Source organism: Nannobrachium achirus, assembly GCF_963921795.1.
Source record: "Nannobrachium achirus genome assembly, chromosome: 20".
NCBI lineage: Eukaryota > Metazoa > Chordata > Actinopteri > Myctophiformes > Myctophidae > Nannobrachium > Nannobrachium achirus.
In genome coordinates, this window is record NC_137827.1 from 47437227 (window position 1) to 47452364 (window position 15138).

Below are 15138 nucleotides of genomic sequence, written 5' to 3' on the forward strand. Positions count from 1 at the left end.
TGTTCAAATGTTTTTGGGGGAGGACCCCCGGACCCCCCGCTTAAGGGTTGTGGGCAGTGCATGTAATCATAGATATTGTAACAATCCAAGTAGTGAATATTAGTACAGATGCTTCAGTTATCAAATCAAATTCTGCACACCTACTTTTTGCGTTTCAATTGCTGAAATTGTACCCATCATTTTCCAATGTGAGTAAAGCAAGCCTAATAAAATTATCAAAATCGGAGTTCCATGCCCCCTCCCCCAAGCTACCCCCCCAAAATCTCCTGAATTCTGACTGTCCAATGATGGCAACCCTGAGTGGGGAGGCTTGATGAAATTAACTCGGCACTGCTCACTTCACACTAGGTGTGATTTTTATTTTTTAACCTGCAGGAGCATGCGATATCAGTGAGACCGACTAACGAGCGTCTGCAACCAACTGTGTCTGTGACTTGCGTCTTGCGACCTGTCTGGAAGAATAGAGTAGAGAGGGACTGTCTGACTGTCATTATTATAGTGTGACTTGCAGCAGGCAGCGAGAGCGACGAGCGACCGACCCGTGTGGAATCAGAGCGGCAGCGGGCTGTCTGTGTGTGTCTGTGTGACTCGCGGCCAGGTACAGTGAGAGCGCACTGACTGAGCCACGCGCCTCGTGATTCAGCCGCAGTTTTCCCAGAGACGCACGGTGCGCAGGTGGAGGCAGTGCAACGAAGAGGAGAGGAATCAGGATTCCGCGGCGCTCCGCACGGCAGGAGGGGATGGTCATCAACAACACGGTCGGGCACTGAGATTTATTCCACGGTTTTCCACCCAAAAGGCGCAAATTGTTCTTTTTTTCGGCTTTGCTCCATATGTTGTTAAATTGGGAGCAGTAGGCTAGGCAGTGCTCAATTCTTTTGCTGCAGCTGAGAGCCTTTTCTAATTCCTGGTAAAAGTTTTTTGGAAAAAAAAAATGATGTGTTCCGCTGCTGCTTTTTCATTCAATGCTTTGGATTCCGTCGTCGTCAACGTAACCGGCCAGTCATCATCACTTCAGGAGAAATAGCTGCAGCTGTTTCATTTAAATCCCGGTGCCAGAAAGAAAGAAAAACTGTGGGCTTATAAAAAACATATTAAATTCACCCTCAACCACTCGGGATTGCATCGTTTAGACATTAAATGTCGCACTCCAGGATGGACTTCATCGGACTATACATCCTACAGCTGGCTCTTATTGGTAAGTTGATGCACACTTCGGCTTATTCAGTATAGTTTCGACTTTTGATTGCTCGCAATCTCGCATTATATAGTAGATGAATTCAGATTTTGCGTTTTGACCTCTCTTGAGTCAAAAGCAGGCTGTGCATCAATTGTGCGCTGCTCATAGCGCAGGCATTTAATTTAACGGGTTGCTGTATGTTTCCTTTTAGAGTCAAAGTTGCATAATGAACAGGCTATATCTCTGATCCTGAACGATCAGATTGTAGGCTACGCTCGAATTGCGGGCATATAGGATAGGCTATAATGTGACCGGTGCGCTAAAGCAGTGGTTTTCAACCATTTTCATATGTCCATTATTTATTCGGCATTTGAGCCATGGACCACCATTTGATGAGATTTAGCTATTAGTAGGATTCGGACCACAAACTTTGAATATGTTGTTATCGTTGTATAAGATTTTGACAAAATAACAGGTAAACGTTTTCTAATTGTGTTGACTAAATTGAGTAATGCCGATGTTTAACAATAATTGAACTCTTGAGAGCGTAAAATGTTATGCTCCAAATAGTTAAATAGTTAAGGGTCCATTTGGTTACCAACTCTCCATCATATATAGCCGGGGACCCCCTGGAACCCCCTCTCAGGGACCACTGGTGGTCCCAGGACCACTGGTTGAGAACCACTACTGCACTACCAGCGCTGTATCATGATATGAGCCCCTCATGTGGTCTATAGCTGTCTACGCACAGTTTGGGGATGCGTGCAGAATGGAATAAAGACGCAGACAGAAAGACAGACAGACTTCAACATGTTAGCTGATGGGTGACTGACAGCGATGATGATGATGATGACGTTATAGAACCTTGTGGTTTTTGGACTGGACAGAGAGGCGCATGCACAGTGGCGTCAGTTCAGAAAAAGCTAAGGTATGGCGTCTTGCACGCGCGCGAAGACACCAGTTATGTTGCCATACCTTAGCAACAGACATGATACATTTATTTATTTTAAGTAGGCCACATTTTATTTTTACCCCGTTTCTGTGGTTTCTTGAGCTGGATATGGCAGCCTGGAATGGTTGTTCAAGTGCAGCTAAACTTGGCATGTTAGTAAACGTGCCACAATTAACAATAATGAATTGCACCTGTGCAGCTGACCTGCGGAACCTGGGAATATAACATTTTGTCAGGAAGAATACAAGTGTGGATACCTTGTTAAAGTGGCATTATGTTACATTTTGCATTTGTAGTTATTTTTTACTATTTAACGACATAATAACCAGCACAGATAGACAAAGAGACATTCATGGATTTATATTTAAAAGTAACTTTTATTTTCCCCCCTGGACCCAGGGTATGGCAGCTGCATACCCCTGCCATACCCAATTGACGCCCCTGCGCATGCATGTCTTTCCCATTTCCCTCTGACTTGTTGTAAAGCAATGTATGATCCCCTGAGTGCTGCTCAGTGCTCACCGAAAGCTGCTGAGGTGAATTGTTGCTGAGGAGAGCGGGATGGGATAGAACAGACGTAGAAAAGGCTATAATATCTCACTGCTGTGAAAATGTCAAGTGGAAGTGTGTGTGCTGTGCTGCTGCCACAGATGTGTGTGCGTGCGTAGGCTACTTGTGAGTGTGCACTTTGTGCGTGCATATGAGGAGGATACGTGCTTCTGAATATAAAGGCGTGCGTGCGTGCGTGCGTGCGTGCGTGCGTGCGTGCGTGTGTGTGTGTGAGAGACCGTCTCTGTGTGCCCTACCTAAGTGTCTGCCTATGTGTATCCGTGTGTGGGAGGCTGTCACACGCACGTTTGTGTAATTTGCTTGCTTGGCACACAATTAATTGACCACAAAATGAATTGACCAATCAATGAGTCATCACACAGAATCAAGGCACACACACACAGTAACACACAGTAACACACACACACACACACACACACACACACACACACACACACACACACACACACACACTTTACCCAAAATCCACTCATTGCTATGCTGCCCCATGCACCAGGTGTGGTACGGCCACTACGTCAAGCAGACCATTTTGTGATGACAGTGACGTTCATGGATGGTCATTCCACAGACCGTGCCAACAGCCGAGCTCCCCACTTTCAAAGGCTCATTGCACTCCCACTGTGCTGCACTTTTCACTTTCCACCCCAAAAGAGGGATTGTTTAAAGAAAATCCTGCTGCTGCTGCGGCTGCTGTTGCCGTACACGCGGATGCCAGGGCGGGGAGCACTCCTGCAATGTCTGGAGCAGATTTATTACTATGGTGTGAGTCGCCACCAATCCGATGCCATTTCTGCCAAAGCCAACCGCTGTGAACTTAAGCCCACTTGCGAGGCTGGAAAAAGGCACATGGCGGCTCGGGTTGTATGTGTGTGTGTGTGTGTGTGTGGGGGGGGGGGGTTTAGTCGAGATGCTGACAGCCTCACTTGCTCCTTGTGGACCAGAAAGTGCTAATATTGTGACCCCCGCCTGTCTTCACCTCTCCATCACATGTCACAGTACATACCTATCATTTAGAGAGAGAGAGAGAGAGAGAGAGAAAGAGAAAGAGAAAGAGACGCTGTGTAGTTCGTCTATTTTCCGGTGCACATTAACCACGTGTGCAGTATGAATCACTCATCAGAGTCAAATGAACACTCAGGGTTCTTCTGCAGGCAGAGCGTAGTCTCTCTCGCTGCCTGTATTTTCACCTTGTCAAAGAAACGTCAACATAAGAGTCTGTCACCCGATGCCTCTGTCCGAGGTGCTGAATGTACACATTCAGTCCCTACAGGGGCCATGCAGGGAAAGTCCTGTCTGCAGGCTCGTGTGCCCACAAGCGGGAGGGACACTGAATGAAGTTACAAATGTTCGCTTTTAAAAACGATATATTCAAAGATTTGCTAAATTTTTCAAGATTTTTTTCAAAAAATAGCAGATCTACAAGCTCGCAGCGCGGCACCGAGTGCAGCGCTGCGAGCTTGTAGATCTGCTATTTTGTTATAGTTTAAAGCATAAAGTAATGGTTTAAGTAATAATGCGTCCCAGGGGATCTCAGTTTTTTTCAAAATTAGCACGTGCCATAGTCGGAGTTCTCGGAGCTCCCAACCACATGCTGTGTAGTGGTGCCTGGGCGGAGCTACAACAACAGGATCGGGAAAAAAAAATCCACTCGCTCACACACAGGCACAGTGTCCTCGACAACAGCACAGAGCACACGCACGGCTACGCGCGCGCGATTGCCGTCGGAAAACACGGTGAAAACACTGAAAACGCTGGCAGAAGTTATAGGATTAATTCATAAATAGCTGGCTCGGAATGTGTTAATGGGTTAAAGTGTTAAATTCACGAAAGGATGGTGCTTTTGAGGCCGCTAAACTCGTGCAAATAAGACTAAAAGAAAGTGTCATTCTTAAAGCATTCTCGAAAGATGAAACGCACCACTGGCTGTGCTGCTAATAAGCAAATAGTGTTTTCGGTGCTCTGGTGCTATATTTGCACCTATTTCAATTAGGTAGCCTAATTATGCACACGTTTGGTGCCTTTCTATGCAAATGAGGCTCATTGCAAGTGAGAGTCCAATTCACAAACACCAGCACTAATAGCCAGACGTGCCGTTAGAGTGAAAGTTATCGGCGTCTTCAGAGAGTTGGTGGCAGGGGCGTCACAAGGGGTAGGAAAGTGGGACTGAGTTACTAGGGCCCAAGGTGGTGGAGGGGCCTTAATTATTTTATACTTTAGCTATTGAAAAATAGCAGATATACAAGCTCACAGCGTGGCACCGAGTGCCGCGCTGCGAGCTTGTAGATCTGCTATTTTTGAAAAGTTGTGAAAATGTGTGAAAATCTTTGAATATATGTATTTTTTAAGCGAACATTTCTAACTCCAACTTTGCTTCTGGGGGTCCCTGGAACTAAATATTTTGAGATGGGGGTCCGTGGCCAAATACATACCTTTTTGGGGGTCCTTCACGTGAAAAGGTTTGAGCTCCACTGCCATCGAAACATAGATTTTTCAAAAAACCTTAGAAGGATTTGAAATATTCAAAGATTTTCATGATTTTTCAAAAATCGCAGATCTACAAGCTCGCAGCGCGGCACTCGGTGCCGCGCTGTGAGCTTGTATATCTGCTATTTTTCAATATGTTAAAGCACAGGGGCCCCACAGTGAATCCTTGTACCCGGGGCCCAGAATTTGGTGTGACGCCCCTGACTGTAACGCATTCATATCGGGTTGTCATGCCCAGACTTTCCAGTGATGAGAACAGCAGTGATTGTAGGCAGGCAAAGGCATCATCATGCCAGACGTGCTTGTGAGCAGATATTTCGACCCTCTGCAGGGATGTCAAGCTCGTTTTAATCATTTACTTTGTGTCTGTGCACGCATGCTTCCCAAATGCTCAAAGGCACCAATGCTGTCATCCGCAAAACATGCTGGGTATTTTTTTAAGCTACTGATTTACAGGTTTAGGAATGATTGTGTGCATATTATATTTTGTATTCATACTTTAAGTGTGTGTGCATGCATGGTACGTTTATAACCGGAAGCCTGATCTCCACATTTCCCCAGTCAAGGTGGCCTTGAAAGCATGAAATGCACAATTATGCATGGCTTCCCAACACATTTACTTAAATTCACCAGATAGTGTCAAAGCTTTGCGGGAAGGACATACGGACAGACATACTGTACATGCACACGAAGCCAGATGTATAGGAGCGGTTAGCACCATCAAAATCTACCCAAATGGGTCAATCTTTACACTAGCACTGACGACTTTTTAGTGTGGATACATTTATCTGAACTGAACCCTTAATCCTGGTTGGCATTATCACAGTGATCTTATGGATTAAACTAGACATCACTGAAACATGATCATTTTACTACGTTTAAAGCATTTGATTATCGTTCCGGTTATACAAGGTTGTCTTGACCTGCAATGGTTTGTAATGAAGTGCATTGCATGAGCACACATGTCATGTTTTTGCTTCACATTTGATTGCAGAGGTAATGTAATGCAAAAAAAGAAAAAAAGAAAAATCCAAACTGAATTTGCATATTGTTTCTGTTTGGGCCCGTGATGCTTCAGTGATTATCTGCCTGCGCTACGTTGTCATCATTTTGCAATCATTGCCTTAATGAGTTGACTATGTTTATATCTCCATATCATTCACTTCCTATGATAAACAGTTGATGAAAAGAGGCCTGCCTCATCATATGTTCCATGTCTTTATGCAAGGTGATAATTGTCTGGATGGGTAATAATGATCTAAATCACTGACACCCCAACCGGTGGTTTATACACCGAAAATACAAAACACGCATGCCTGATTTATACACATATAACTACGTATAAAATGTATCAATCAGGGAAGTAATTCACCCTTTGTTAGCCTTCTGGTTGGTCCCTGACTGACCAACCAGCAGGCTCTATCTGCCTTGTTCCGCCTTTTTTATGTTGAATTTGCTAAAACATAATTTTTGTAGAAATGAAAACATTTCAAAACATGCTGAGTCACTATACTGCCACTGAGCAGCTCCATTTTAAAGAAACCAAGTTTGAAAATGAGAATTGAACACACAGAATAACAATATTAAGCAACTGAATTACAATGGTAGTGGATGGAGTGTCCGACTGAGTGTCCCACGAGACCCAGCAACCAATGGGTGTGAAGAGGGGCGGGACAAGGGGCGGGACTTGACAAAGGGTGAATTGTGGGCAGATGAATATATGTACATTATTGTACTGTGTACACACAGAGGGTAGCACCACATACATTCAGCATTGCACTCGTATTATGGACACAGTGGCAACAACGGAAAGGTGGCGAGACTGGAGGTGAATGTGGGAACAGAATAGTTATTATGTGGTTTCACAACTTAACCCATTTAGGCCTAGACTTATTGACTGTTTTAACCAGTGAAAAATAGCAGATATACAAGCTCACAGCGCGGCACCGAGTGCCGCGCTGCGAGCTTGTAGATCTGCTATTTTTGAAAAAGTCCTGAAAATGTGTGCAAATCTTTATGTATTTTCAAAGCGAACGTCTGTAACTCAAATTTTGCTTCTTGGTGGTCCCTGGAACTAGATATTTTGAGATGGGGGTCTGTGGCCAAATAAATATCATTTTGGGGGTCCTTCACATGAAAAGGTTTGAGAACCACTGACATAGTAGTCTCTCAAGAACAGACTAAACTGAGCTCCATTTAAGTGAAAAGGACCTTTTCTTTGACGATGGCTGGCCAGATTGCTGACATAGAAACATAGGGTTTTTCAAAAAATCTTAGAAGGATTCAAAAGACACTTATAGTCAAAATTCTAATTTTCACGATTTTTCAAAAATAGCAGATCTACAAGCTCGCAGCGCGGCACTCGGTGCCGCGCTGTGAGCTTGTATATCTGCTATTTTTCAATAGTTAAAGCATAAAATAATGATACACAAAATGTGTACCCGTTCTGAATGGGTCTTAACAGGGGTGCTGCCGCCTGAAGGAAATTGGGGGCAGGGCAGGTTGCTTCCTGGAGCACCCAGGCTGCTGTCAGCCCCTAAGAGAAGCCAGGGCGGAGTGGACAATCTAATGCCTGATTTAGATTTGGTCGCACGCCGTGTCCTGCACAGAAAATAGCCAAACTGCGAGCTCACAACGAGTCGGGGTACGGCGCGTGGGCTTGTGGATCGGCTATTTTCCAGCATAAATGAGGCTTTAGGTGTTGCTGGGGGCGGGCAGTGGTTCTCAGCCTTTGCTGGGTCAGGGCTCTTCTTGAAAATCTTGAAAGTGTTCGCGGCCACCACTTAACACGGCAGCCGAAAAGGATGGGCCGCTTGCATTTTCAGAACATTGTTTATTTTTTCGATCAATCAATTGATCATGTTCTTCTGGCTTGAATCAGTGGAACTAACGCAGTATACTAGTTTTCTGAACATACATTTTATTTTAACAATATTATTCATATATTGTCATCAGAATCGTAGTGTTTTTGAGCAGTGGTCACACCACTCCTATACGGAGCTGTGTGTGTATGCGTGTATGTATGCATGTCTGTATGTAGCCTGCAATACCTCTGCTGACCACACACACACACACACACACACACACACACACACACACACACACACACACACATGTTAAGGGAGGGGCGCTGTTGTTCAGCCCAGTCACACTCTCACACACGCACGCACGCACATACACACACACGCAGCCTCCACCACTCAGTTCACACGGGTGTGATTTTTCCAATTATCTTGGGGCCGAGGCTACTCGCAATATCATCACAGCGTTGAGAATCGCTGGGGGAAATGTAATGGAGGTATTTTCATTACGTGGCGTTGGGTAGCAACAGATTACATGTATTCTAATCACATAAATGTATTTGGTTACAGTTGATTACACTTGACAAAATGAATTGATATGCAAATACTTGTTGAATTCTACGGAAACGTGCTTAAAATGGGAAATGGCATTTTGATTGAGATTATTGCCATGAAAGTCATTTTTACGCAGCAGGAAAAGGGGTTCATCAATCACAGTCGGCTGATAGGGGATGATGAATTGCTAGCTGACATTTCAGATTCTAATTGTACTGTAAACACACTCTCACATACAGTGTGTGTGTGTGTGTGTGTGTGTGTGTGTGTGTGTGTGTGTGTGTGTGTGTGTGTGTGTGTGTGTGTGTGTGTGTGTGTGTGTGTGTGTGTGTGTGTGTGTGTGTGTGTGTGTGTGTGTGTGTGTGTGTGTGTGTGTGTGTGTGTCAGAGAGAGAGGGAGAAACTGTATGGTAATCTACATTTTGGCATGGTTTGGTATGTTCTGCGCAGTTGCATAACAAAATTCACACAGCCAATTCCCCCCAAAAAAACAAAAGAAACGGCCTCCGGTGGCTGTAAATCCAAACGAAACCTTCTCCTCGACCCCTTTTTCTCCCCAATAACTTACTTTCAACATCAATTATTCAGGCTCATAACGATGCTTTGTATGGAAAATGAATAAATTCCACCTTTGCACGTTTGCTAACCTTGGAATTGTGACAGATTATATTAAGGGATTTAGACCTGAACACATTATGACGCAATATATTGTGTTCAGGTCTAAATCCCTTAATATAATCTATTTTTGAAAAATCGTGAAAATTAGAATTTTGACCCGATTCTATAAGTGTCTTTTGAATGCTTCTAAGGTTTTTTGAAAAACCTGTTTTTCTATGTCAGCAATCTGGCCAGCCATCATCAAAGAAAAGGTCCTTTTCACTTAACTGGAGCTCAGTTGGTCTGTTCTTGAGAGACTACTATGTCAGTGGTTCTCAAACCTTTTCATGTGAAGGACCCCCAAAATGATATTTATTTGGCCACGGACCCGCATCTCAAAATATCTAGTTCCAGGGACCCCCCAGAAGCAAATTTTGAAAATACATATATTCAAAGATTTGCACACATTTTCAGGACTTTTTCAAAAATAGCAGATCTACAAGCTCGCAGCGCGGCACTCGGTGCCGCGCTGTGAGCTTGTATATCTGCTATTTTTCACTGCTTAAAGCATTCAATAACTCTAGGCCTAAATGGGTTAAGGGATTTGCTGCGGGTTGGTGCTTTTATGCATTTATTCTGATGAATCTGCCTCCTTTTTCTCCTCTCTCCTCCACATGTATAATTCATGTGCACCCTGTTCCTCTCTCTACAGAGTCAAGTCCCTCTGGTTGGTACAGTGCTGTATAGTGGTGTTGCACATTTTCCTGATTTTCTCTGAGTGGATACTTTTGTGTGCCGTCGACTCTCGCCGGCGGAGAGCGGAGAGATGATCTTGACAGGGAATTAAAGGAGCAAACATGGGGAGAATGTGAGGAGTACGTAGCGTGCGAGGGGGGTTTACCTCGGTGTTTGAGGCTTGAGGCTGTCATTGGGCACCTGACAGACGGAGTGTGATAGCTTTCAGGGACGTGCTGGCCATTGGGAAAAGCGGGACAACTCCCAAACGGCCGGTTCATTCCCGGCCGGTCCAGGCCGGCCATTAGGAAAAAAATACAAATAAAATGTCTGCCTTCGTTCCATTTTGGGGGCTGGGTGGCCAACAAAGTAAATCGTCACTGTCGGGCAGAAACCTTGTATCTCCAAGTTTCAAATTTGTAATTTTTTCGCAAAGCAAAGCCCTGCTTCATCATACAAGGCCGTCACACAAAAGTAGTGAAAACAGCAGATCTACAAGCACACAACGCCTCGCGGTGCGAGGCATTGTGTGCTTGTAGATCGGCTGTTTCGACGAAATATAACTCATGTAATTGGCCCACTGTCATGAGAGATCTCTCTCTATAGCGCGCAATGAGGGCCTCTACAACTCTTTTTCCCGGGCTGAATCAGGGGCCCAGCATGTCCCTGATAGCTTTTATCCAAAGTATCGGCCAAGGATTGTGAGTGATGCATGCTTTTAGTGCAGTTGTCAGTTCATTGGCACGTCATTACTGTCAAAATCGCTCACTTCATTTTCCATAAGCTTGGCATGGAAAAGTTTGAGAACCCCTGTGATTTGGTTGACCACGTGCATCTAAAGTGCCATACAGCATTTTGAGTTGTTGAACCCTACCGGAGGGTAGTAGCGCGTGACAACGGAGGTGATTGTAGACGATTTTACAAGGGTGGCACCGGGAGAAAACCGGGGGCAAGGAACCAACATGATCCTCTAACTGTGATGTTCAGCTTTGGTTCTGGGCACCCAGAGTACAGCTGCTTTTCATTTCGCCTTCATTATCTGAGACTAACTTGGACCTGGGGCTACAGGTGAATGTACTTACAGTAGAACTAGACTGTCCAGGTCCCCAAGCATGGTGTTTCTCAGCCTTTTTTAGCTTGCCACGCATAGGGTTGGCATCCTTTAGGATTTTAACGATTCCCTTTAGTGATTCCTACGGGGAGTTCCAAATTGACCCTCACAGGTCTGTAACTCTGAGAGTGTACAAATTAAACCAAATGGTTTCATTTGTACACTCTCAGAGTTATGATGGTCCTTGTCCTTGAAATTAAAAGGTTTGAGGACCACCGGTATTTGTGATTACTGTACGTAGCCAACGTGAAGTCCACTTGCCAGCTCTGACAGTGTGATTGAACCGCTTCCAGAAACGGTTGCAAAACTTGTGTTTTTCCAGATTAACCTCTTAATACTTGTGCGACGAATAGCGGAAAACATCCCATCTACAAGCTCACAACATGCCAGGATGTCAATCTCGTGATCTCGTAGATGTGTCATTTCTTAAACCTTTTGAACATACAGTATTTGGGCCTGTACGGCTGGTGCAGATGTCCAGGCACCTAGGCTGCTAATCCAGCCTGACGGTGTGTCGAGGGTTCAACCTTTGCTGCATGTCACTCCCCATCTCTCTCTCTCCCCATTTCCTGTCAGTCTACTGTACACTATCAAATGAAGGCAGAAAAAGACCCATACATATATATTTACAGTAAATATCTATACGAAAAAACTAAAAACATACGTGATGTTGTACAAAAAATGTCAGACTATCTCCAAACACACAAGCTTGGCCTCATGCCCCAAGAGGGGGCCTAGATCCCTGGTTGGAAAAACATTGCTCTAAACAACATCTCTGTGCTTCACTAGAGGTTTATTTCACCGTGTCCCCCCTCAGAATTCCAAATGATGCTCTAGCAGCCTGCTGTTTATGCAGGACACCTGTTGCTGTGGGGGCGGAGAAGAGGGGAGGTGGGAGGTGTGTGCATCCTTAAATAGAAACACTTCACATGATAAAAAAAACTAAACCTGCACAGCACATACCGATCATATAGCGATGCACCAACCAAGAAGAGACAAACAAACGCAAAGGGAGAAGTAGCCGATCAGAGCGATCATTTTAGACACCCTATCCATCTGGCACGTGATTGATTTATTGATTTAATTGTCCTTCTGAGATAAAGGGGCCTATCGAGGGATAAAATACATGATCCTGTTCAGAAGAAGAGGAGGAAGAACATGCACTCATATAGGCTACCAAGTGACTCAGTAAAAGAGTTGAAACAAGTGTCTGATAATCTGATTGTTTAGAGTATGTGGCAGGTGATCTGCGGCCACTCTGGTGCACGGTAGGGCTGGGCGGTTAACCGACAACGTATCAAAACTGACATTTAGAACCTCTCACCGACTTAATGTTGTTCATGTCGGCTAATTGAACAATCGAGATGTAGTGTGTTTTTAATCATTTGTATAGATTATTTATTTCATAAACAGCAAATCTCTTCCCAAAAATAGCCGAACTACAAACTCACAATGCATTGTAGAGCTTGTAGATGGTCTATTATTTGGCAAAGGTTTCCCCCCAGAATATATAACAAATATATATAATAAAAAAAATCATCGACTAAATTGATTATTAGTCTGATTAACCAATTAACCACCATTGTATACTTTGTTGTACAATGGTGGCATGTAACAATTGCCAATCTACAAGCTCACAAAGCGGTGCGTCGCGACGAGTTGTGAGCTTGTAGATCAGCCATTTATGACTATGAAATTAGTTTCTTTTTATTAAAATCTATAATGTTGCATGATCGTTTAAACCGAGGCAGAAGTAATTGTGATATTGATTTGAATAGCTATCGCCGGCATATGCTGCGGTGCCCGGCGTTTGTCTAAAAGCCATACGGCAGCACATAGGTGACCGCTTGACATTTATAGCGAGCGTCGCTCATGCTCCCCCGCTGGTTCTCTAACTGCACCGTGTTATCGCTGCCAAGTAATATGTGTAAAGAGCAGATGGAAGCAATTACAAGCCATCAGCGGAGAAGAAAAGGCGCAAAATGGAGGTTCGAGATGGAGATAAACGGTTTGCCTGGTGGAGGGAATCAACCCGCCAAGCGTCGACTTACTGGCAGTGTGGATTGTCCTTTATTTCTTTAATTTTTTTTCTTCATCTTTTGTCACAGAGTAAGACTTACACGACAGCAGTCATTATGTTAACCCATTTAGGCCTAAAATTATTGAACGCTTTAACCAGTGAAAAATAGCAGATATACAAGCTCACAGCGCGGCACCGAGTGCCGCGCTGCGAGCTTGCAGATCTGCTATTTTTGAAAAAGTCGTGAAAATGTGTGCAAATCTTTGAATATATGTATTTTCAAAGCGAACGTTTGTAACTCAAATTTTGCTTCTGGGGGGTCCTTGGACTTAAATATTTTGAGATGGGGATCCGTGGCAAAATACATATCATTTTGGGGGTCCTTGACATGAAAAGGTTTGAGAACCACTGACATAGTAGTGTCTCAAGAACAGACTAACTGAGCTCCAGTTAAGTGAAAAGGACCTTTTCTTTGACGATGGCTGGCCAGATTGCTGACATAGAAACGTAGGTTTTTCAAAAAACCTTAGAAGGATTCAAAAGACACTTATAGAATCGGGTCAAAATTCGAATTTTCACGATTTTTCAAAAATAGCAGATCTACAAGCTCGCAGCGCGGCACTCGGTGCCGCGCTGTGAGCTTGTATATCTGCTATTTTTCATTAGTTAAAGCATAAAATAATGATACACAATATGTGTACCCGTTCTGAATGGGTTAAAACCCCTGTCATTTCTACTGCCTTTTGTCGAGGGGCGATTATGCCACGCAGACAATCAACTTACCCAGGCTTTGGTGGCGTTGAAAGGATATGGCATTTAGTACCAGCGGATTTTAAGGCCAGACAAAAAGAAAGGAAAACGAAATGAAATTGTCTGCAGGAAGTCTATAAAGTGTGAAAATCACCCCAAAAGGCTGCTATTAATCTGACTAGGCAGTTTTGTTAGCGAGAGTAGGTGGGTGTGCGGCTCGGTGGCAAAGAGAGCTAGAAAGGCAAGCGTGGAACAGAGGTTTGTAAAGGTTGCACGGGCCTATGGTGCATTGAGTGTTCATAATACTTAAAGCGCAGTGTTTTACTAATGCCTGCTTTTACAAATTGCACAAGCATATACGGTAAGTGTAAGGCACTCCAGATGGCTCGCTCCGATTGGTTGGAATCAAATACTTATGCGATAAAGGCCCTCGTACCCCGCCTTTGTTATTGAGATCTAGTGCTAGAGGTGACAGTCATATCCTGTCCTCACACTCAGAGTTCTATACAGCGTTGTCTTCCCGGGAGTCATTGTGAGCTTCTAGGTCAGTGGTTCTCAACCAGTGGTCCAAATGATGGAGAGTTGGTAACCTAACCAAATGGACACTAATAGATCTTATCTCTTGAGAGTGTAAAATGAATGAAACCAAATGGATTTGGTTTCATTTTACACTTCTCCACTACATCTTGGATCCAAATATTGTACTTGTACTCCACTACATTTATTTGAAAACTTTAGTCAGAAGTTGACACTACACCAGTGTGTGTGATGTGTGATGTGTGACGCATTGTGAGCTTGTAGATCTGCTATTTTCAGAAGATTTTGAGACATTGAAAAACTTGAAATGGGACATTCTGCACAATGAGTACTTTCTACTTTTGGTACTTTATGTACATTTTGATACCAATACTTTTGTACTTTTACTCATATAATTTTTGAATTCCGGACTTTTACTTGTGAATAGACTTTTTGGTTACCACCACGCTCTGACTCGACTGGTGCGGTGTCCCTTTAGAATAGATCAACATGTATTCATTGGAGGATGGATCGCACACAGTGGCAAGAGTTGTTTTTTCTTTCTTTATTATTTACATGGGTGAGAAACAAACGTTTCGGCTATCAGCCTCAGTGGACTCTTTACTTGTAACAGAGTATTTCTACATTGCAGTATTGATACTTTCACTTGAGTAAAGAACGCAAGTACTCGTCCCACCACTGCTAACATCACGGGACTATCCATCGCCAACCTGTCTGGCACGCCGGCTTGCAATTAGGTCAGGTCACATTGATGAGATGTCTTCTCCTCCACCGCTTATAGCTGTGTGTGTGTGTGTGTGTGTGTGTGTGTGTGTGTGTGTGTGTGTGTGTGTGTGTGTGTGTGTGT

At 43.9% G+C, this 15138-nt stretch overlaps 1 protein-coding gene across 1 annotated transcript in view; it reads left to right on the forward strand.

The window, feature by feature from the left end:
* Nucleotides 1-1140: 1140 nt before the first annotated feature.
* gfra4a (GDNF family receptor alpha 4a) overlaps nucleotides 1141-15138 on the forward strand; it is a gene marked incomplete at both ends in the record, with an annotated part of 278845 nt that continues 264847 nt past the window's right edge. Inside the window, one exon of the mRNA XM_080751113.1 lies at nucleotides 1141-1198. Coding sequence (XP_080607239.1) covers nucleotides 1141-1198 — 58 coding nt within the window. The remainder of the gene's footprint in view (nucleotides 1199-15138) is intronic.